At 35.1% G+C, this 25,362-nt stretch overlaps 1 protein-coding gene across 3 annotated transcripts in view; it reads right to left on the bottom strand.

The window, feature by feature from the left end:
* Positions 1-25,362, bottom strand: part of CNTN1 (contactin 1) — a 290,007-nt gene that overhangs the window by 76,477 nt on the left and 188,168 nt on the right. For all 3 annotated transcript variants that reach the window (XM_081821497.1, XM_081821495.1, XM_006740337.3), the window contains 8 exons: positions 24,919-25,026; positions 23,489-23,521; positions 14,860-14,992; positions 10,743-10,915; positions 8,541-8,636; positions 5,883-6,089; positions 2,004-2,103; positions 1,665-1,846 (listed from right to left, as the gene is read on the bottom strand). In XM_081821497.1, the coding sequence (XP_081677623.1) occupies positions 1,665-1,846; positions 2,004-2,103; positions 5,883-6,089; positions 8,541-8,636; positions 10,743-10,915; positions 14,860-14,992; positions 23,489-23,521; positions 24,919-24,979 (985 nt within the window). In that variant the 5' untranslated portion in view covers positions 24,980-25,026. Of the gene's footprint in view, positions 1-1,664; positions 1,847-2,003; positions 2,104-5,882; positions 6,090-8,540; positions 8,637-10,742; positions 10,916-14,859; positions 14,993-23,488; positions 23,522-24,918; positions 25,027-25,362 lie in introns of those variants that run through there.

Below are 25,362 nucleotides of genomic sequence, written 5' to 3'. Positions count from 1 at the left end.
TTTGTAAGACCTGACAAGAGTAAAAATTTTAAAGAAACAAGGTGGGTTATCCAGAGAGATTGTTAACTGGATGTTTAAAGGAAAAAGGGAAGATAGTCTAGAAATGGCATGAGGAGCAAGAAGAGCAGTTATATTACAAGTCAAAGGGGATGAGAGCTGTGGAAGAAAAATTAGCCACTGCTTGAGAGGAAGCAGTGTCTTTAAGGGAGAACCATGTTTTAGTTAGGGTGAGAAGTTCAGAGTAGAAGTTATGTAGAAGCTGAGAATATAGGGGATTGTGACAATAGCAGACTGTGTGTTTTAGAAAGCATGGTGCAAAGGTTTCAGAAGCTGGGCATGGGGAGGAGATGGAGATGGAACAGGATGTGTGCAGAGCTGTGTGGGTGTTAAAGTTCAGGCGATGAGGGAGGCCTAGAGGCCATGGCTTTCTATGCCAAAAGAGACAAACAAGGTAAAGGCAAAAATGAGCCTAATCCTGCTGGATTCTATGAGATGATACTAGGGCCATGGAGGCACTTACTTCATCCCTGTACAGACAGAGGCCTGGGCTCTGGGTAGGGGCCATAAGCTGTCTCCTCATTCTGGTATTCATCTCCAGTTTATCCTATCATCCATGTTCTCAGCATGGTTAAGCTACCCCTTACCATATACTTCATCAATATCCTGTGTAAATTTCCATAGTGCACTCTCATAATTTTCTTTATAACTATGTATGTTTGTGTGTGTGCATATGCATATGTGTGTGGAAATGTATGTTCCTTTGCCTGTGTATACTTGTATAAATTTGGAGGCTTTGTATAGAGTATGAATACCTTAAGGACAGAGAGAATATTTCTTTTATCTACTTCTCCTTGTTCCTGTCAGAGTGTGTGCCTCTGAGTAGACACTCAATGCATGCTTATCATTTAAATGAACGTCTTATCGAAACCTTAGGCATTTACTCAGTTGTGACCTATAAGTTTTATATTGTGGACATTATGGAAATGATTTAGTATGAAAAGTTTCGAGTGTTCCCTGAAAAACAACATTCTCTCCTCCTAAATATAAGTTTATTTCAATGTGTTTGAATCAAACACTTGTGCCAAGAAAATTGTGTCAAAAAAAAAAAAAAAAGGTTTCCTTAGAGCAGTGATTCTCAAACTGTAGTTCCTGGTCTGGTAGCATTAGCATCTCCTAGGACCTTGTCAGAAATACAGATCTTGGGCCCCAAATAGAACTTGTAACTCAGAAACTCTGGGAACCAGTTATCTGTGTTTTAACAAGCCCTCCATGTGATTTTTTTTTTTTTTGAAGCATATACAAGTTTGCAAGCCAGAGGCTTGGACCAAGTCATAATGCATAGTTTCTTCTATGAATAAAAAGGTGTTGGAAAAAAAGAAGAATGGAGGGAGTATCCAAGTTATATTAATTATATTTTCTGGAAATTATCAAGGACACTACTACCAATCCATTGATGTTAGTATGATGGTAATGCTATAAGTTCATAACTTCCATAAGCCATATTTGAGACTTAGACATAAGATAAATATTTTCTCTTTTTGCATAATGTAATATACGTCACTGTTTTTAAACTATTATTCATTATATACTCACTCTTCAAGTATGGAAATGGCTATAAGTAAGATATTGATGCAATTTATAAAAAATTGAAAAAACATGTCTACCTTGAACATAAATTCTTGCCTGGTATTTATCCTTTCCTCTATTGTTCTCAGCCTCACATTCATATGTGCCTTCATCTTCTAGCTGAATATTGAAGATCTTGAGGACAGCCCCAGAGGTGCTGATCTCAGCAGTACTTGGCATTGGTTCTAGGACCTTCCGCCATCGGATATCAGGAACAGGACTTTAAATAGGAAATAACAAAAGCTAAAGGTCCACAGTAGTTCAAAGTCTATTACTTTGTTAGTATATAACTAAACAATTACATCATTGATTTCCTAAAATGGTACAAAGATTAATATATTTCTACATATATTAATAAAAAATATAAGTATACTTACTTGCCAAGTGCGAAACACTCTAACGTCACATTTTGGCCCATCAGTGCATATATGTCCTTGAACTGAACTACGATATCAGCAGGATATGGTTTTGTTGTTCCTAATATTAAGAAAAATACAACAACCATCCACTAATTATTAGGCAGAATAGAGTTTTTTTAAATATTGTGACTTTTATAGAATTACTTCACTATGCAAAGCATTTCTCTGTACAAGTACTAGAAAATATCTGCTCATAACACAATGCACAGATTTATTTGTTTATGCACAGTATGTATATAGCATAAATTTCATCAAGCATTTCCAATCATATTGGCTCATTCTTATAGCTATGTAACTAATCTGACTCAATTCACCAAAAAAATCCAAGATGTCTTTAGAGAGCATCAAACGTGTGAAACATTGTGCCAGGGGCTACATGGGACTCAGGAAGGTAGAGAAACAAGAAAGCGAGAGAGGGAGAAGAAAGGAAGGAAGAGAGGAGAGTGGAAAAGAAAGAGGACAGGCAAGAAAGGAGGGAGAATAGAAGAAAGATGTGCATATGGAGATGAAGGCAAAAGGGAAACAAGTTGAAAAGAGGGAAGGAGAGAGGGAAAGAAGAGTGAGTATTCAGACATTACTGGGCTCATCAATATAGTTATTTTATTGAATTTATTGAGCATGTCTCTACTGCAAGGCATATTATTCCCTTAATCTTACAGCGGAAGAAACAGGCTCAGAAAGGCAAAACACATTGTTTAAGATTACAACGTGAATATGTATTTTATCCTATATGATACCTGAGAGACAAGTAGATACACCATGCTCTAAAATACAAGCCAAAATGAAAGTAAATGGTCTGAAAGAGTGGCAGCTAAGGAGGACTGCTGAATATGCCGGGGCTATGGGAATTTCAGGCAAGAAGAGCATGTGAATTCACCAGACCAGTTCAGACTGAGGAAACAGTATATTATGACAAAGCTCCAGGAGTATGAAGGGGATTTTTTTTAAGTCTAGGAAATCAAGTGATGTCAAAGTATATGTAGTTGAAGATGAGCCTGGACCTATTATCTAGAAGGCTTGAAACTGTGACATTAAACATTCTGAGGTTAATTTTCTTGGTGGGTAACTACTGGTGGATTTTGGTAAGAGAAGTAACATGAATATCACCTTTGGTTTAAGGAGAAAACCTTGGCGGAAGTTTTAAAGAATGGGAAATGGAGAAGAGAAATATAGAAGAGAGTCTAAGGGGGACTAGGTCATTACTTCATGCAAAACAGGTGGGCACTTGAGCCGTGGGAACAAAAAGGAAAGAACTGATCCAAGTTGTCTCTGAGAGGCAGAATCAGCAATACTGCCCTTTGGGTGCATGTTTTCTTGAGGTGTAGATCAAAGATCCAATTCATCAGAATCACCTGGGATGCTTGCTGAACCTACAAATTCCTGGGTCACATCCCAGACCTGCTGAATCAGTATTTCTGGGTTCCAAATTTCTGCAAACTTCCCAAGTGTGTATACTAATTGGGGATACTACATACTAACTGGGGACCACTGGATTAGCTGTCTGGAGGATGAGGGGAGGAGAGGAGTTGATGATTAAAAATGCTACCCTGAGTTAGAAATATGACAGTATCACCAAATGAGACAAAGAACACCAGAAGTTTTAGAGATGAGATGAGAGAGGTGAGATGAGATGAGATGAGATGAGATGAGATGAGATGAGATGAGATGACAGATGTGTCTGGAACATTTTGAGCTTAACATTCCCAAGAACCTTCTGTATGACAAGCCCAGGAGGTAGATAGAATTAAGTCCTAAACAAGAGAAAAGTTTTGGAGATAAGAATGTGGAGTCGTCTCCATAGGGATGCTGTTGAGGGCGCCTGGGTGGATCAGTCGTTAAGCGTCTGCCTTCGGCTCAGGTCATGACCCCAGGGTCCTGGGATCGAGTCCCGCGTCGGGCTCCCTGCTCCGCGGGAAGCCTGCCTCTCCCTCTCCCACTTCCCCTGCTTGTGTTCCCTCTCTCGCTGTGTCTCTCTGTCAAATAAATAAATAAAATCTTTAAAAAAAAAAAAAAGAAAGGTATAAATTGGTGAGAATATCTGGAAAAAGATTAAAGAGAAATATAAGAAGGAGGAAGATGTGGGGAAGGATACTGGATAGAATTTCTCAGAGAGGCAGGTGGGAGATACAGGAAGGGAATTGGGAAAATTGGAAGAGAAAGAAGAGTTCAGGGAGGCATAGGAGATCAACAGTGTCAAAGTTCATACAGAATCAGAACTGAAAAGTGTCCTTTGGATTTAGTAAATAAGAAGTAATCAAGATTGTTTGCATTGAATACAGAAGAATATATGGAGGGTAATGTACAGAGGAGAGTTTAAAGATTCAGAAAAAAGCAGAAAATAAGTGATATAGGGAAGTCCCTAAATGAATCAAATGGTAAATGAACCAGTGCAACTGGAGGAATTACCTAGAACAGAGGAGAAACACTTCTTCCACAAAGACAATAGTAAGAAATAAATAGAAGAGATGAATTTCTGGGGTAGAGTAGGAAAGAAACTTAAGGAAGCTTTTACATGATGGCTCCTTGTAATTCTATAAAGTAGTGGATGAGAGCATCTCCCAAGATTGTGGAGAGAAAAAAGAGCCAGAAGTCAGAAAATATTTATTGGGGCGCCTGGGTGGCTCAGTTGTTAAGCCTCTGCCTTTGGCTCAGGTCATGATCCCAGGGTCCTGGGATCGAGCCCCTGCATCGAGCTCCTGCTCCATGGGAAGCCTGCTTCTCCCTCCCATTCCCCCTGCTTGTGTTCCCTCTCTCGCTCTCTCTCTGTCAAAAAGATAAATAAAAAAAATCTTCAAAAAAAATATTTATCAAATACCAACCATGTGACCACAATCGAGGAGAGTAGTAAAAATGGAATCACAGTGATATGACATTTTCCCCACTGTAATACCCTACTTAGAGTGGAGGCAGGAACCAAACCTAAGTCTGTGAACAACGAAACCCAGTATTTCTTCAGAAGCCTGAACTTACTGTTATGAGTGGTAACAGCAGGACTGTGATAAAAGCAATGTGAAGTAAGCAAATATGTTGAAATCTGATTCTCTTAGAAGTGGTGCATTAAAAAAGGAATGAAGTTCAATTGGAATCTTGCTAAAGCCATTCAGGTCTGTCAGTGGCCATCAAATATGGCACCCATGCTACTTACTTACAGTGGAAAGGCAATTTATACACTTATTTGTTTCTTAAAAATATCAAAATAATGCAACTGCATTTTTCCCCTAATTCTGTAATCACTATAGTTTGTTTTGATCTAATCATTTGTTTTCTTTCATGAAGTTACTAAAAAGTAGGAATGGACATGAAAAACAAAAAAGCAGAGGCCAGTGATTCCCACTGTAACTGATATATGGATATTTGGCTAATGAATCAGTACCCTATGCATTCTCTGAACTAGAGGAAACCAGTCCAAACTCAACCATCTTAGGGAACTTTTATCATGTAAATCTCCATTAGAAAAACTAAGGAATGACCAAGACTTTCAAAGTGTGTACAAAATGAGGGTTCTAGAGGGGAGGGGGGTGGGGGGATGGGTTAGCCTGGGGATGGGTATTAAAGAGGGCACGTACTGCATGGAGCACTGGGTGTTATACGCAAACAATGAGTCATGGAACACTACATCAAAAATTAATGATGTAATGTATGGTGATTAACATAACATAATAATAAAAAAAAATAAAAAATAAAAACTCTAAACTTAAAAAAAAAAAAAAAAGTGTGTATCTTCTGTTTGCCCTGAGTAGCCAGCTAGTCTTCCCGTTGGATATTTCTTTCCATCACTGTAAGTGCTCCATAAGCAGACAACCTGCAAAAACAGTGTGTAACAAATAAAATACTTACGTTCAGGTAGTGGAATGAGTGGGATAAATTTGCTGAACACACTCTTTGTAATAGAAGGACTGGATACAAAGCAGGAATAATTGCCTTTGTCTGATGCCTCGACATTTGCAATGTAGAGATTTCCATTTGTCTGAGACACAAATCTTCGTTTATCCATTGTGATAAATACAGGAAATTCATTTAGAAGCCAGCGGTAGCTAAGATCATCTGGAAGGAAATATTGTCTTCTAAATATTAAATTCTTCTCCAAAAGCAAAAATTTTGTTTTCTAGGAGCAAGCTAGGGCATAATCTAATCTAGGGTATTGTAGATTAAATGTTGGAAGTAGGCCAAGACAAATAATTCAAATTTTCCAAAAGCTACCATATTTTGAGTGTATATAAGCATGGTGCTAAGCAATTATGTTTATCTTTCTCAATTATTTTATGGCCTATTAATATTCTAACTTCTATTTCATTGATGGGCTAAATGAAACTCAGAGCGGTTAAATGTTTTGCTTAGAATTTCATGACTGGTAAATATAATTGGGATTTTTAATCTAGGTCTGATAATTCCAGAACTCATGACCTATCTTCCCTGCTGCACTTTAAAAATAAAATGAAGACTGCTAGCCACACTGTGTCTTTATCTTTTTCCTTTTGTACTCCTATTTTTAATTACAGATTTAGAAATGAATTTCCCCTCAGTCTTTTCTTAAAACAGTAGCCAGACTCATTTTTCTATAACTTAAGCAATGTCATGTGACTCCTCTTGTCAAAGTCCTCCAAAGTAAATCTCACTCAAGTTAAAGCCAGTGTAATTACTATGAATTATAAGGTCCTATGTGATATAGCTCTTGTATCTCTCCAATTTCATTTCCTATTACCTTCTGTCTCATGCACTCTATTCTAGCCACTCTGGCTTCCTTGGTCTTCCTTGATAGTTCCAACTCACGCCTTTGTTGCATCTGCCTGGTATGTCCTTCCCTCACACATCTGCATCGTTAGCTTCTTCATTTCCTTCAGGCCTTTATTCAAAGTTACCTTTACAGCATTGTCCTTTATAAAAGTTCAGCCATCCCTCTAATACTTACTCTTCCCTGTACCCCGCATAAGTTTTTCTTCCTAGTGCTTACCTACCAATATCTAGGCATGATATACCTGTTAACTATGTATCTTGTATATTGGCTGTCTCTGCTGGTAGTAAATCTCTGAGGACAGGTGGATTTTTGTGTTTCACTCACTGAGATGTTTTTTTTTAAGATTTTATTTATTTGTCAGAGAGAGAGAAAGCACAAACAGGGGGAGCAGGAGAGGGAGAAGCAGGCTGCCTGCCGAGCAGGGAGCCCAATGTGGTGCTCGATCCCAGGACCCTGGGATCATAACCTGAGCTGAACGCAGACCCCTAACCGACTGAGCCACCCAGACACCCCTCACCAAGGTATTCTTGTGGCATAAACAGTGCTTAACACACATAATTGTGTAACAAGTGCTCACAAGAGATTTGTTGAATGAATAAGCAATGAAATGAAGCCCATCCAGTGCTGAATGTAGTCAAATGTAGTCATTGGCTATTTATGATCATTTACTTTGTTTGTGGGAAATGCTATGGAGATGAGGGGATTTTTTTTTTCCTGTAGTTTCAGCAGTTCTTCAAAGAAAAAGACTATTCTCTCATTGAAATGTTGTTACAATATTTTGAATTCTATGTTCCTCCTGTATTTACCATTTAATAGTCTTTTTCCTGTTTTATTGGAGAGAAAATTACTGACATTTGATATATAAACAACCAGAATTTATATGCATATAACTGGAATAGAATACATATAGATGTGTATATATAATTATATATATAACATATATTTTATGATATGCATTATATATTTACATATGTTCACCTCTCTATATATGTATCATCAATGTATTCTACACAAAATGATTTATAATAGCCTATTCTTTATGGAGTCTTTAAAGTCAAATTTATGACATAATATTAGAACTCTAAAAATATAAAACATTATTTTTTTCATTGTGAAAAGTAGTATTTACATATTATTTCAAGAAGATATTTGACAAATAAAACAAGTGAAAATTAATGAAAGCATATAAAGTGTTTATCTTTTAATTAGCACTTTGGAGGTTTTTATTTTAGCCATATCAAATTACAGAAAACACATATCCAAAGGTTGAATCTTGTTACAGATGACATTTAACTTAACCCCTTTCTAAATTGGATGATTATTCTTGCTGCTAGATGCTCCTAAAGAGATGAACAATTTATTATGTCTTTATCCTTTTTTAGCATTTATATAATTCACAGAATATTGTAGATGTAATATTTTAAATGAAATGATGGACTATATATCACTCCTTGGCACTGTTCTATTTTAAAAGTAATTTGTAAAACTATCATATTTTTTCCTGTGTAACAGGAATGTTAATAAGGACATAATCTAACATATATGTTGTTTATAAACCAAAATGATTACAGATCTTTGGGATTAGGGCCAAGTGACTAAAGAGCCTGGAAGTGTCTCTAACCATTCATAAGCAAAGCATTACAAGATTAGGCAAATACTGAGTCTTATTTAATCATAAATGAACCATTATTGTTAAGAAAATTAAAACGTAGTCATTCATTGAATGGATGCTTATAGTCACAGAGGAACTTTAAATTTACCTGGAAAATGGTATGGAGGATCACAGAGAAGCACCATTCCCTTCCCTTCTTTCACCCTGACCTCAGGACGCTCCTCAGGTGGGAAAGGGTCAAGATCTAATTACGAAAGCAAAAAGGAAAATATTCACTCTCTAGTCAATAGAAAGAGATTTTCATTAAAGTTTATCTTTCATCTACTAACTCACTTTTGGATATGATACTTCTCAGTTGGTTTGGTGGAGCCTATGAAAGTCAATTCCCTACTTTACATGCTGGCATTTGCATATACTCTAAGACTTCTATGGTAAACACCAGCAGATGGATATTGGTAGCTGCCTGCATAAGTATTCTGACAACCCTAAAAATTGCAATATCCTCAACTTTTGCTTTAGGTTTAGGAAGAATCTCAGTAAGGGTATCTGGAAATACAATGGACTCAAGCAAAACCAGGAATCTACCAAAGAAGTTAAATAAAGAGGAGTGACTTGGAGGAACAGACTCATTTGAAAAGTATATTTCTCTTCCTGAGGGAGGACTCCAATGTGGTGAAGGAATAAGGATGAAAAGTAGAATCCTAGTTGAGGTGACGTGAAGGTCATCAACTTTTTTTATTCTTTTTGAAGTCTGAGTTTTCCTTAGTCTCATTTCTTTCATTCTTTTCTGTTTATTTAGAATTCACATTTTCCTTGGCTTCATGATACTCTATTTGATTTTTCATTTGCTTTACTGGTGCTCATTCTGTTCCAACCCTGCCTCATCTCCTATTTCTTCTCTGTGATCAGTACTCAAGTTATAAAATCAAATTTTTACTTCTCTCAATATATTTATATCTATGAAAAGTCATCATTCTAATTGTTACCTTTTTGCAGAAAGCCCTTCAGATCTACATCTCTAATCCTGAATACTTCACTTGAATTCCACCCCTATCCTCAAATACTTAGTTGACATTTCAACAATAACTTAATGTCACCATAACCTCTGCATGTGAAGCCATCATTTCAATGCTTCCTCCCAACCTTGAAATTTGTTTTACTTGCTCCCATTCCATTTTTAAAGAGAGCAGAATGTTTCTGCCCTTTGACTCAACTTTCCTTTAAAAAAATATTTAGGGCCTTTTTTTCTTCAGTGCAATGTAATCTATTATTTCTTCAAGGATTGTTTATTATCTACATTCCCATTGTCACATTAATGAAATCAGACTGCTCACTCCCTGCTGGTAATCATTGCCACATGGATCCTCTTAAAATATCATTTTCATCCTATAATCCACTTTGCAAAAGATTTAAGTGCTGATTTACCAAATTGCATACTGGAGATCATCTAGTCCAACTCCTCTTTCGATGCACAATTTTCTCCTAGAATAGCTTCTAACTTTAAGTTTAGCACAAGGTTTCTGAAAATATATTTTTTTAATTTTATTTTATTATGTTAGTCACCATACATTACATCTTTAGTTTTTGATGTAGTGTTCCATTATTCATTGTTTGCGTATAACACCCAGTGCTGCATGCAATATGTGACCTCCTTAATACCCATCACCGGGCTAGCCCTTCCCCCATCCCCCTCCCTCTAAAACCCTCAGTTTGTTTTCAGAGTCCATAGTCTCTCATGGTTCCTCTCCCCCTCCAATTTCCCCGCTTTCATTTTTCCCTTCCTACTGCCTTCTTTTTTTTTTTTTTTAACATATAATGTATTATTTGTTTCAGAGGTACAGGTCTGTGATTCATCAGTCTTAAACAATGGAAGTTTTTTTTATTACAGTATCCATAAGGAGAAATTTTAATTTAATTTAAACTTAAAATAATTTAATTAGTTTAAATTAATTTACTCCTAATAAGGTAAATTACATACTATGGAGTAAGATTCTGTCAGGTAGAGTCAAGCTTTAGAGAACACAACTGTAATGTTATAATAAAAAAGAAAAAGAAAAAGAGAGAGAGAGAGAATGCATGGCCTAGCATGTCTACTGATGCTAGTTATTCAAGATCCCTCAGAACACAGCCTTAATTTATTTTCCAATACCCCTCAGGATGCTTTGCTCTCTTGGAATTTTTTTCTCCACACAGTTAAGGCCCACTGATCTTGTAAGACCCCCTCCATCTATGGACCTTTTCTCTCATTTTCTTTTCATCTTGATTTTTCTTCTTGTTGAACTTTTACGATAACATTTAATTTTTACGTCACCTAGATACACTTGACCTTGTTAAAGTTACGGTTACTTACATCCAAAGCTCAGGGTTGCTTCTGTGCTTCTGACCATCCCATAGTTATTTGATGCTAAGCAGTAATATATTCCAGCATCTTTCTGTTTGTCAGGGTTGTTGATAACAAGGTTTCCACCTACCATACTGTACCGATCACTTGTCAGATCAATATCCCCATTATTCATTCTCCATCTATGAGAGAGAAAAACAAATGTCATATGAAAGGTCATGAGGACTGCAAACTGCATACTGGCCTAATATCATTCTAAAATAATATGGGTACAGCTCCATGTGAAATCAGATGATTAAGTAGGTGACTCAGTGTGGTATTTCTTCACACCCTATAATTCTGTGTCTCTGGGCTCATGATTTATAATTTAGTTCAGGCACAGAAAGGTAAATGTTCAAGTACATGAAATGTGTTCTCTTTATTCATGAGGCATCAGAAAGGACAAATATTTCATTGAATTTTGCTACATTAAGTGGTTTCTTAGCAGATATACATAGATTATAAATGATAACCTTCTATGTACTAGTTAGATTCATGTATATCCAGATGTGTTGCATAAAATATTAAAAAGCACTACTCTAGCAAAAATAAAATATAAAATATCAATACCTGATTCTAAATATCAAAATAAATTTTCAATAAAACTAATTGAAATCAGTGTTCTATTCAGTTAATGTCACACTCTGACCACTAGAGGTCGATCACACAATTTGAAATTTGTAAAAATCAGTTGGATCTTTTGTTTCCAAGCCTCCAATATAATATTGCAGGTATATTTAGATGGATTGTGTTATAAATAAATTGACTAAAAACAGGACTCTAACTTTCTTGGTGAGATGATGAGAAGAATAAATGTAGAAAATAGTTTTCAAAGGGCTCCTGGGTGGCTGAGTCGTTAAGTGTCTGCCTTCGGCTCAGGTCTTGATCCCAGGGTCCTGGGATAGAGCCCCGCATGAGGCTCCCTGCTCAGTGGAGAGCCTGCTTCTCCCTCTCCCTCTGCCTGCCGCTCTGCCTATTTGTGCTCTCTCTATCTCTCTGTCAAATAAATAAATAAAATCTTTAAAAAAAGAAAAAGAAAATAGTTTTCAATTAAGCTGACCATCTATGTATTATACTCATTCTGTTACCAGGATTCATGTCTTCAGCAATGTCATAGGCAAGAGCCATGATCAAATAGTGGGCTGTGGCCTCATGGCTCATGGCCTTGCACACTTCTGATCAAGGTCAGAATCTTACCAAAAAAAGCCTAATTATTTCTGAATACCTTTTATTAAATCAAATTACTGGAATGTTTTTAGTTTTAATTTTTATAATGTAGGAGGTAATTTAAAAGTAAACACAGAAAATGATGCTTTTGCATTTTGAAAACCTACCAAATTCCAACCCAATGAGTGTATCTTCCCCCTTCCCCCAGTTGATGGCAATATTGGCTCTGTTTGAAAAATCCAATGTCAAGTTGCTTAGCATTTGCCAAGGCAATGGGTTTCCCTGTTGAGCAATACCAATTGTTATATTTTTTTATGTTGACTCCAACTTTTTATTTATTGCATTAACTCTTCTTTAGTGGATTTGATTCTGCCTTTGATATCATATAATGATTAAGTTTTGCTGTGTTTGGGTAAGTTCACTGGTTTACTTTATTATCAGGATGTACACCTTTGTTGTAACTCCTTTCAGACAGTTTTAAATGCAATTCTATTAGCATTCTCATTATTTTGAGGGTCAAAGCAAGATAATGAAAGCTTCAAGGCTGATAAGTAGAAGGTAAAGTTCCCTGTTGTACCTTTCAGGGTGTTGCCATGAATAAGAAATTATCACAGAACATGCCATAAATATAAAACTACTGTGTGAATGACACCTTGCATGATTACCGAGGTTAGTATGGCTTGTTCTGAATATTAAGTAAATTTTTAAAACTTCAAATGTTCTTTTCCATCAGACAAGCTGCATCATGAACTGAATTCTTTCCTTTTTTTTTTTCCCTGTCAAATGCAGACTGCCTTCATAACAGAATTAAACATCTACTTCTCCTTTCCAGCTCTCTACATTAATGTGTAGATAGGCCACACTCATCCTGGGGACTTCAGTGCTGGTGCAACCTATGGGAGGGAGTTGGTGAATGTATTTGTCAAGCAATGCTTTGCCTTCTTATTTTATGTTTTAAATTTTGGTAAGAACACTTAATATGAGAGCTACTTATATGAAGTATCTAAAATAGTCAAACTATAGAAGCAAAGAATAGAATGGTGGTTGCCAGGGACTGGAGAAAAGGGGAAAAAGGGAGTTGCTAATCAATGTTTATAAAATTTTAGTTATGCAAAGCTTTGCTTCTTAATGTGTCTGTGGGGTAGGGGTCGGGTAGGCACAGCAAAAAAACACATATTTCTAGAACACTATCTGAGAACAATCTCTTCTGTTTCGTTGCCTCCATTTCAGGCTGTAGACTGATTTGCTGTTTCTATGTATGAATGTCAAGGACAAGGTGTCACAAAGTAAGCATCACTGAAATAGCTTTTGAGATCATAGAAATAGCTTTTGAGATGTTATCAACCTATCTAGATAGATACATACTGAAAAAATTATATGTTTCTTTGAAAGCCATAAAACCTGTGTTTCAGCCCTGGATCTGTGACTTACTAACTCTGGAGCCAGTCAGTTTATTTATTCAAGATTCAGCTTCCTCTCCTATAAAATTATGTGCTTGGATTAGATCTCCTCTACAGATCCTATTAGTTATACTATTCCATGTCCATAACTATGTATATAAACTCCCATTACGTGTGGCTTAAGGGTAGAAACAAGTCTAGCCCATCAAATATTTTCAAAATAAATGTGTTACTTATAATTTATAAAATATCTACTTATTTTGCATTCCCATGCATGAAATTGAAACAGTAAAAATAATTTCAAAGGGATGGTGCTTTTGGACCTAAATTCATATTTTATTTTAAGAATAATTTTGTAATTTAGCCCAGAGATTCACAAGAGTCTCTTGAACTCAAGAGAAAATGAGTTCAATTAGGATTAAATTTGATAACTTTTTATAACAATAGAAAGTTGTTTTTCTATTGAGAAAAAAATACTATGAAAATCAATCTTGTTGAATGACAACCTTCAATTAAGTTAGCTGACATTGACATACTAGAGCCCCAATTTCCCCATCAATCACTTGCTTTGTCTTCATGGAACTATTTCACAGGTGAAATTCAGATCCATTGGTGTTTGGTTAATTTTTTAATCTTATTCTTTGTATCAGACTAGGAACTGTTAGTATAATTTTCTGAACCATCTGAGGCAGAAAAACCCATTGTTACCTTTTATAAAGTTATTTTTTATAACATAAATAGGTATCCCAGAAAAACAGAGACATATTGATATAAATTATCTAATTTTAAGAAATTTGCTGTATTGCCTAGAATATAGATTTGAGACCACTGAAAAAAGTGGTGCTGTCTAGGGTGCCTGGGTGGCTCAGTTGGTTAAGCGACTGCCTTCGGCTCAGGTCATGATCCTGGAGTCCCTGGATCGAGTCCCACATCGGGCTCCCTGCTCGGCAGGGAGTCTGCTTCTCCCTCTGACCCTCCCCCCTCTCATGTGCTCTCTCTCTCATTCTCTCTCTGTCAAATAAATAAAATATTAAAAAAATATATTAAAAAAAAAAGTGGTGCTGTCTAGAATTATGTATGTAAGTTCTCTAGATGTAGTTGATATAGGAATATTATCTATAATATGTAAGTATGAGTTATTCAGGTTGATGCATCTAAGAACATTTTATCCTCAAATGTATATTTAAATTGTGAATGATTTTCATATAACCTTGTATATGCTTAATAGCATGATCACCATTTGACAATTTTTAAGTGGATAATATCAAATGGCATTAGCATTATCTGTGCAGGAAATAGGAAGTGGATTATTTGCACATATTTAAGTTAGGAAAACTTACTATCAATTTGGGCATGAAACAACTCTATTTTAATAACTTACATGTCAATATTTTTGTTAATATCCCTGCATTTTGTTAACAACCTTATATTATAGCTTTCTCTATCAGTACAGGGTCACAGATGCTCATCTATGATCTAGTCTGACACTCCACTGTGAAAAGAGCAGTGAGATACATTACTTGTAAACTGGGAAAGGGCTGGCTCGTGCCCTACAGTTTAGTGAAACTTTTCCTTCTGGTGATTCCTCTGGATAAATGGTATTGATTGGCTGCTCTTCAAAAATTGGTCCAAATCCTTTATCTTCCTCAGAAACTACAAGAAAAATAAAATTATTTTACATTGTGCTGTCTTATAAGTCAAAGAAGATTTGGATACATTTAAAAATGTTTTGGAAAAATGTTAGAAACATCAAATCTCCATTTCCATTCAAAACAAAGATATTTGCCTCCACAATCCCGAGGAAAACATTTAGGTGCTTTATTCAAAACTTTTTTCTGTCCATCCCTCGTTATTTCTCCCAAAGCACCCGGTGTTGTCATGCTTAACTATATAGCCCCTCAAACAGGTCAGGCCTTCATGCGTCTGAGCCTTTGCAACATGTTTTTCCCCTTTCTGGAATCACCGTCTCATTTTTCTCCTCCTATCAAAACCCAGACAGTCCTTTATGACTCAGCCATAGTTAGTTCCTTCGCCACCTCTCACCCCTCCTAGTTTTGGTTGGTCCTCATTTGTGTTCTCACCCCTCCCCACACAGCTTCTGGTACTTAGCACACCTTCTGTGATTCTTGATACAACTGTCTGTTCCGTGAGACTGCAAATGTTTGGAACAGGTGGCTGTGTCCATAATCTCCCAGCTAGCTGTCAAGCAGTCTGGGGCACAATAGGTGCTTAATGATTTTTTAATAAGAGAACGGATGAATTTCTAGAAGCTCTGGGGAGATTAGCCTCTTGTTTATTTAGTTTTTCTAAACCTGTGACCAGCACCTGTACTCAGTATCACCTAGAACAGTCAATGAACAAATTATTGGGATCTGACCAACTGGTTCAGAATTCATCACAAGCAAACCCAAGTTGGGAAGCAGCTGGCTCTCTGGAAGGGAAGAGTGATGCTTCACAGCAGGAAGAGGAGAAGAGGTTCACTCATATGACTTCAAGGTGGCAGCATTTACAGAGAAGAGCTAAGAGCCATATGCCCCACATGAATTAATACTAGCATATGTGGCTAGGAAGGATGATATTCTTACGTAAGATCATTAAAATGTCTCTGCTAGAGCAAAGCCATGGTTCATTCCTCCAATTATTTTTTAAGAGAGAGTTTAAAGCAAACACCAGAGACATTTTGTCTGCTCCAACATCAATCTTGAAGATGAGAACTTTGTTCCAGCTTCCATTAATGAGCAGTTTCATTATATCATTTAAATCTTGCCTCAGTACTATTTACAATGCCTTTGGAAAAATTATTTAAACTCTCCAAGCCTCAGTATCACCCTTTAAAAACGAGAATAATAATAAAATCTATCCCATTAGACACTGTGAGAATTATTTTGAGACAATACACATAAGACAGTAGTGTTCCTGGCTCACAGTCAGCATTCAATAAATACTGATTCTGTCAACGTTCTTGTGAATTTGCCAATCTTTTCAAAATTTGATTTATATATCTTATGTATATCTTATGCATATCTCATCATACGTGTATATATATATATGTATATCAACTCATGAAATTTCTAAAAGCAAGAGGCCATGTTTTACTCACTTTTGTTGCTCTGGTGTTATTAGTGTTGTATCAACACATGTTTGTATACATGTAGGTGATCAATAAAATCCTCAAGTTAGTTTTTCCTAGTTTGAAGCATTAATTTTTCTAAGCTTGCCTGAAATATTTCAAAGGGAGATGCTTCATTTTTAGTTTGGAATTTGCTGAAATTGCCATTCAAGAATTTACGACCTCAGTTCATTCCCTATTACCATCCTACTTCAGATAGCAAATTGCTGGATCAAAATCAAAGGAATCAGAGAAACTGAGATTTAGTTTCACCAATGCACTTCTCCTAACTGTTGTTTTATGCAAGCCATTTGTCCTATGTGGAGTCAACATTTAAAAAAGAAAGGAATAGGCACACATGCCCTAAGGGCCCACAGACCTAAGACAACCATTAATAAGATCACAAATGCAAGGTGTTCACAGAAGCCCTATGCTAATGATTTTGAAAGTCCTGCTGTGAGCAATGTCTATTCCATATCCTTCTTGAGGTTGTAAAGGCCAAAAATGCATATAACATTTTCTGCTTCACTTCTAATAATTTTCCTAATGATGCCCAATATTTCCTGGCCTTTTAGGATATAACCGCACACCAGGGGAAATGAAGAATGAATCCCAAATCACTGACAACTACAGACTTTCATTTGGATGTAGGCTCTAGACTTTTCAATCTCTTAAAGAAATGACCTTGTACTTATCTATGATAAAAATCATATGCCATTTTTCTTCCCATTTGAACAACTTTATAAGCTCTTCCTTGGGTCTCTCCCAATTGCACAGCTTTTCTGATTGGAACAATTTAGTAACACCTGCTAATCTGGAGATTCTGCGGTTTCTTCCCAATTCACATGAAAATGTTTAAAAAGACAAGCAGAGAAGCACAATTTTATCAATATATTTAGATTCTCTTCTTGAAGACAAGATGACTTCTATTCCAACTCTAACCCTGATCAATGACAATTTTAGTGTGAAATTTTTCAATTTTTTAAAAATTTAAGTAGACTAGATATTTACAGGGTAAAAATAAATATTATTTAGAGAATTTTTAAGCTCATAAATATCTTCTGAGTACATTGTTTATATAAAAAGCCTGATGGTGAGTTTTTAGACACAACATAAAAAACGTGATTTATTAAAGAAAAAAAAAAGACAAGCTGGATTTTATTAAAATAAAAAAACTATGTTCTGTGAAAGACACTCTCAAGAGAATCTCAGGTGTTCAAGTTTGGGGGTTTTCCTTTGGGTTATCTCCAACTTGTATTCCACAAGGGGCAAATTGGAGGGACTTGCAAGTAACTAAATCCCTATCTTATTTAATAATAGGGATATATTAGTGATTGCACACTATTTCACAAAATTTGTCCTCATCTCAACAGGTGCAGGGTTGTATTAGTTAAAACCTCTTTAACATTATTGTATTCCAATGTAGAAATAGCCAGTCCCAGCCTGTCTAGCATCTGCTTCCACAGTGCCCATTGACAGTGCCATTAGAGAGGTTGTAATAATCCTAAATTCTCAATTTATAATTTCATTAGCTTTCTTGAAACAACTACTTTTGTCACTCTGAAGTAGTTACGTTCATACCAAATGGACTTCATTATTTAAAGTACCGTATTTGCCTTCAAATTCAACACAGACATAAGCATACATCTATGTGAAGGTCGAGATTAGATTGGTAGATTTGCATATTTTAATTAAATGCATAGTCTTAAATATTTCATTTGACAGTGTATCTTCTGATTTTAAGGCAAATGCTTTTGAGACAAATGTTGGTCAGCTTTTAGAAGCCTGAGGATGTTTTAAGTAGTTTCTTCATCTTAATCATATGCATTAAAAGTAAGTTTAATTTGGGCGCCTGGGTGGCTCAGTTGGTTAAGCGACTGCCTTCGGCTCAGGTCATGATCCTGGAGTCCCGGGATCGAGTCCCACATCGGGCTCCCTGCTCAGCAGGGAGTCTGCTTCTCCCTCTGACCCTCTCATGCTCTATCTCATTCTCTCTCTCAAATAAATAAATAAAATCTTAAAAAAAAAATAAAAATAAGTTTAATTTTTTCTAGGAAAGATAACAGCAATGAAATTTTCCATTGAAAACAATGGAATGTCACATAATAATAATGATGAGACTATATCTATTGCCAGGCAATACCTCAAGGGGCATATATAAAGATTAAATACTTTTGGGGTGAATTGGGTTGCAATTTATATGCCAAACTGGATAATATTAGTGCCCCATGCTATTTTGGTTTCTCATGACAAATACTCTTCATAAATTATATGTATATACTTCTTCATACTCCACTTCCATCTGGTCTTTATAGGAACAGACAGTGAAACCTTCAGGGGATAAAAATATGAAGCTAATTTCCACCAAAATATTGGATTTATTTTTCACATTGAGAGAACATTGCATTTAAGATAGTTCCCCTGGCTCATTCTCTAGGTCAAAAAGCAGAATACAGACACACTTCTCATCACAGTAGTACTTCTGGTATTATTTTACAAATATATGTTTCATGCTTTTGTAAAATGTTCAGGCCTAAATAAAAGAATGTATTCCATTAGATGGTTTAGCAATTACTGCATATATTTTATTTGGGGAATATATTCGGGCCCTTGAAAGATAAATTACTCAAAACAAGCTTTTGAATTGCCTGGGCATGCTCAGTGAACCTCTGAATGTTATCCTCATAACCCCCTTGAAGAGTATCTGAGCTCATCACTCTGTTCTCTCAGCTAGGGCACTCGGGTGAGGAGAAAATAAATTTCTGGGAGAATACAAGGCTCAGAAAAGGATTCATTAATGCAAGCATTATACTCTCAGCCAACAGAAAATATGTCCATCTTACTGCTTTTTTTTCTACAGCTGTGGAAGTAATTAGATGATAAATTATGGTGCTTTGGATGTATTATGGGGTTACAGGGCACATGGAACAAGAAATAGGTATTATGTTTCAGAAAAATAAGATTACTTTTTAAATACGTGTCCTTTTTATTACTGGGTAGATTCTTCTAAAAAGGAGCACAAAATTATAGATGGCTTCTCAAGCTAATTAAAGACAGCATTTCAAATCACTCTTTCTTTTGATCTGCTCTTAATGCAAATTCACCAGTTTTCTACCACATAATGGTAGTCTTCTGGAGAAGTTAAGTTCATTTCTTAAATTTAATCATGAAGATTAACAAGAAAGAATGAAATCATATAGGATTATTTGCTGTCAAATTTACAAATGTAAATGACAGGCAAAAACTACTGCTTTTTTCTGTACCATTCTCAGTTCCATCATTAACATAATCAGTTTTATTATTTAAAATGGGATTACTTCACCTCTCACTATGTGGAGATGGTCCACTGTAATCTTGCTATTCTATTTCATTTTTGAAAATTGAAAGTATAATTATGACTTGTACTTGAGAGATTTTTTTAATTCATTTTATATCTATTTTGAAACAAATTCTATTTCTCATTCCGTAATATGTCATCTCAATCTGTTAGTTATAAAAACATACTTCTACATAAGTATGTTATAAGAAGAGTCACAGGAAAAGAACTATTAGAAAAAAAAGCAATGGCAAAAAATTTTGAATAGAGTCTAATACTGGGATTTTTACAATATTTACAATGTTACAATAATTATGGGATGGTGAGGGTTACAAGCCTCTTGAAATACAATAAATTCTCTAAGTGAGACAGTATTTAAAATGACTCAAAGAATCATTTTTTCTCCTGTCTTCACTGTCAACCATTCCCCACTAGTAAGGGAACAAGGATGTTTAGAGCTTGGGCTTTGAATACTTGGATACCCTAATCCTTTAGGGTCATGGGTAATATATAATATTGCAGTAATTTGCCACAACTAAAATATAAAGGAATTGGTTTGAAGAACTTATAGCAATCAAACTGTTAGAACAAAGACTGGGGTCAGGTTAGCAGAAAGGTTTACTAAATTTCCCTTTGCATGGCTTTACTGCCCAAGAGCCTATGAAGTCTCTTGATAGCAGCCACCTCCTTGCCCTAAGGTCCACTGCTAAAGCCTCTACACAGTGTTTTCCTTAACTGTCTAGGCATCTTGCCATACCTACTTCACGTATACCCCACTATGTAGCATGCTCCAGTTGGTGCGCCTACTTTTATCAGCTTGCCTCCTCAGGCTATCTCTAGTCTATTTTAATTGATAACAGTGACTGTATCACAAAATAATGATAAGCTAGTGAATGCTATAAAATCTCAGTCATAATTAGAGATAGAATAATGCTTTATGAATGAAAATAATGCTAATTTTAAAAAATCATGAAAATTTGGGTATAAGTACTATGAAGACACAGGAAATTCCATATCAGCTCTCTCTTCAGAATTTTAATTTTCCTTGATATTAGCTTTGAATATTATCGTCATAATGATAATCCCATTGTATAAATTAAAGATTATGTCATACTCTAATTCCTATAGAATAAGGATTATGCTGCTAATTTACCTCTTCCCCTTATTGTTTTTGTCACTAAATTACAAAGGAATTAAAGAGACATTTATTTTCATTTTAGGTTAGCCTCAGTAAAATTTGGTCCTGAGATAGCTGTATCTTATTATTAAAGTAAAAAAGACCATAACTGAGAAAAGCATCTAAAATAAATATTTACTCTCAAATATTTAGTTATGAATTAAATATCTGAACATTACATGTTCACTGTATGGAACTTAGTTGTATTCATTCTTTTATCTCAATAGGACACATGTTGATTTCATACAATCCAAAAAATAAAGAGGGAAGAAATTTTTAAGAGATGTGGAAAAGAGTGGAGTTAGGTTTGATGATTTTTTTAATAAGCCTTGGTGTACTTTATTTTTCAAACTAAAAATATCTATGTATTCTTAATGCATATATTTTACTTAAAAGCTAGTCACCTAGGCTATTAAGATTATTATGTAGTAATAGTTAAAAACTATTATATATCCAAGATAATATATTGGATAGAACTCTCCCATTCATAAGTGAAAAAAAAAACACAAAACACCTCAATTTCAACTCACCTAAGTGGTGTGGCAGATATTGTTTCTTGACTCACCAGTGCCAGTTCTCCCCTTCTACCCTGATGATAAATGTCAGATATGCTCAAGGATCAAATCTTCCCTCCCATGACTCAGAAGTACAGGTTGACTATCATTAATGCCATTACTCCTTCCTACGACAAGCTTGGTGGTAAATTCGTGACCCAACTCTGGACATTGAGGTGTTTAGAGATCTATTGAGAGGTCTCTTGCTTTTAAAAAGAAATAGATATGAGAAAAAAATACACCTCTTTCACCTATAGATGTTAGGTCTACACGTAATATCTGCAACTGCAGCACTGTTTCCAATAGGTCAAGTAGAAAGCCTGAGAGTTGACTATTGGGTTCACAATAATGTACATCACTGGTGACATGGACAAGGCATCTTGGTTGAATGCTGGTGTGAAAGTCTGATTGCAGTAGGTTCAAAGGAAAATATGGGTCAGAGAATTGAGACAGAAAGCATAGTTGGTTTTTTTTTTAGTAATAATACTGAAAAGAAGAATAGATAAGTAGGATATTAGCTATAGGGTGTGGAGTTTGCAGATAAATGATTCTTTAAATGAGAGAAATTATATGTATTTGTATATGTAACTGTATGTTGACAGCAATAATCCAGTAGAGGGAGAAACTGATGATGAGGAGACACAGGGGGCAATTGCTGGAGCAATGAACATAAATAAACCAGATGGGATGGGACAAGTACAAGTGTTGGGTTTAATATGATGACATCATGTATGAAACGAGCAGGAAGATGGAGTGTATGAGCATAGATGTAGGAGGAGAGTAAATGTAGTAGCATGAATTTGTGGAAATTATCTTCAGGTTGTCTCTAATACCTCTGTGTAACAGGAAGCAAAGTAAGGATGGCAAGAAGCTGTTGAGTTTTGAAGGGAGGGGAGCAACTATGACATGATCTAGGAAAAATGAATTCATTGGAGAAGTGGAGTATGTTTGCTGGGCAGTACCAGCTGTTCACTTGAAGGTAGCAGTTATGAATTTAACTTGATGTCAGTCATCATACATGAGTTTTTTTTTTTCTTCTTAGTAACAATTAGCTGGGTGATCAAAAAAGTTTGGTAATTTTTGGATATTTTACAATTCTTCCCTCCTCAGAGATTCACAATATTTTTCTCTTAGTTTAATATTATTGGTTGAATTGTGCCCCCACAAAAGATATGTTGAAGTCCTAATCCCTGGTACATCAAAATGGGACCACATTTGGCAATAGGATGTTTATAGAAGTAATCATGTTAAAATGAGGTCATTAGGTGGGCCCTAATCCAGTATGACTGGCAAACTTAAAATGAGGTAAATTCAGACACAGAGGCAGACACGGGAGGAAGACATACATTTGAAGATGGAGGTGGACATTGGAGTCATGATGCCACAAGTCAAGGAAAGTCCAAGGCTACTCAAAGCTGGGAGAGGCAAGGAAGAAGCCTTCTCCTACAGGTTGCCTCTATTTCTGGCAAGAAATGTTCAGTGGTTGAAGTAGAATCTAAACTAGCAGAATTAACAGTTATATGTAATAAATCATAAATTTATAAATTTATAATAAATTCTGCAACATCTTTGGAATCCTAATTAAATTGAATCTTAAGGTTCTGAGGTCACTAACTTTAGTTCTATCTCTTTCAGCAAAGCAAGAGGCTTTCCAAAGTAAGTTAGGTGTTTACAATATTTAAAATATTGCTTCAAAATTTAATAGCATAGAATTGTTACAAAGCATGCAGGAAAAAATATAGGCCACATGGAATATTTTCTATCTGATACAATCCTCTAATAGCATATTTGTTTTTGGTGTATACATTCAATTCATTCTGGCAATCAAACAACTCGTCTTGTGACCCCAGATAAACCATCTTACAAAATCTCCAAGTGATCTAACATTAACCATTTGCCTTTAAGTTTAGAGAGTTAATAGCTTAAAGTAGAGATGAAATATGGTTCATTTGAGAAAAACTATTTTTTTAAATTTACCCTTTCATTAACTTACCTCCATGACCATATCTTCTGTACCATGTAAACTCTAAGAATAAAAGAAAAAGCAATTTTAATCCCAAAGCAGCTTTCAAGTTGTGGTCTCAAACATCAATCAAATAACGGAGATACTAGTTAATGAAATGACATTGGCGGCCCTTTACTATTACAGCTGATGTATCATCACATTTGCAACCATTTATTTCATGTCTTGCATTTTTATAGTTGCATTAAAATTTGTGGTCAATAGAATTAGGATGAATTTTTCAGTACTAATAAGGTCATTGTTTTATTTCATTCATAAAGATAAGACTTAGCCACAATAAAACTACCACAAAGTTTTCTTTATTATATTTGTATAATATGTATATAAATATGCATGTAATTGTGTGTGTGTGTGTATAACTCCTGTGGTTATAGCCATATAGTTTAATGTCATTAAAATTCTTAAGCACTGATGAAATTATTATATTTTATGAATTCTGAAGTCATAATAATAAAAATTACCACCAAAATAAAATAGCATTTTTATTTCCTTGATAATAAACAAGAAATGTAATAGGATGCCTAGCAGGTTCATCATTAAAACAATCAATGAGGATTGATACATGAAGGATAAGATCCATCTATGTCTTGAACTTAATAACTCAACAGGTATTTACTGAGCTAAGGTAATTGAGATGACAGTATTAGAAAAATTGATTGTTAGAAAACATGCTGCTTTCAGATAAAAATATAATGCATCTCTCCCTGTAGGAAATATTTCTGAATCCTTAATTGCCTTTGAAAGATAGAGTTATAGTATTTGTCCTAAAACAAGAGCACTTTCAAAACTATTTTGTTATTCTTAATGTCCTTGAACACATTGTAGATTATTTTAAAATTGTTTTTCACAAGACTGACCAGCCAGTAAGAAAAATTAAATTATATCAACTTACAAATAAATAGATTAAAAACAAAGGTAACAAACGTTTAAAACCCATTACTGTCTAATTATTTTACTACATTTTTCTTTTATTTAAGCTATTGAGGTTACCTGAATATACTGTATCTATATGGTGAAAATAGTATATAATGGTAAGCTGTTGTATATCTTTTCCAACAGCACATTAAATTATGTCAATTTGCCAAGATTGGCCATAGCAGGAATATTTACTCCCCAGCAACTGACAAATGCTACACAGCAGGGATATTTTTCTCTCTCAGAGGTCCATTTTTTAAACATTTACCAGCTTACCACTACATAAGACTGATTAAATCTTGTGAAATTTTACTTGAAAATAAAAAGAAAAACAGGGTCAGCTTTAATATATATTAATTTACATATCTGACACAGATGTCAAAAATATTAATTTTAACTTCATGTACCAGATTTAATAAAGTGAATACACACATATTAATTATATTGACATAATTCATGGAGAATATGCAAAGGATATTTCTTACCTGATAAACAAGTTGTAAAAGATACTATCACAAGGTGACTGACGAGCAACCACATTTTCATCTTGTATGTATAAAGGTTAGTTTTTATGGTAGCTGGATAATAAACACCTGCATCAAAAACAGAAAAGAAAAAAAAAAGGATAGGATAGAAAAAAAAAAAAGGAAAGGTAAATGCTCATTATTTGGGGTCAACAATATTATTGATTCAATTTTATTTTATGTTTCTTATTTATAGAATAAGTTTTAGCTTATTTAAATATATTTGTAAGCACCATGTTTTATGAAACAATAGACTTGGTATCAGAGGGTTATCAGCTGCCTCCAGGATTGACACTGTAGGAACATGAGCAAGTCACTCAATTGGTGTGTTCTATTTTTAACTCTAACAATTGATCATAACAGTATTTTTTTCTACAAATGGCATAGTTGCAAACATTTCCATAT

This window comes from Leptonychotes weddellii, chromosome 5 (genome assembly GCF_054177405.1).
Source record: "Leptonychotes weddellii isolate Sample4059 chromosome 5, ASM5417740v2, whole genome shotgun sequence".
NCBI lineage: Eukaryota > Metazoa > Chordata > Mammalia > Carnivora > Phocidae > Leptonychotes > Leptonychotes weddellii.
This window is presented reverse-complemented; position numbering and strand designations above follow the sequence as displayed.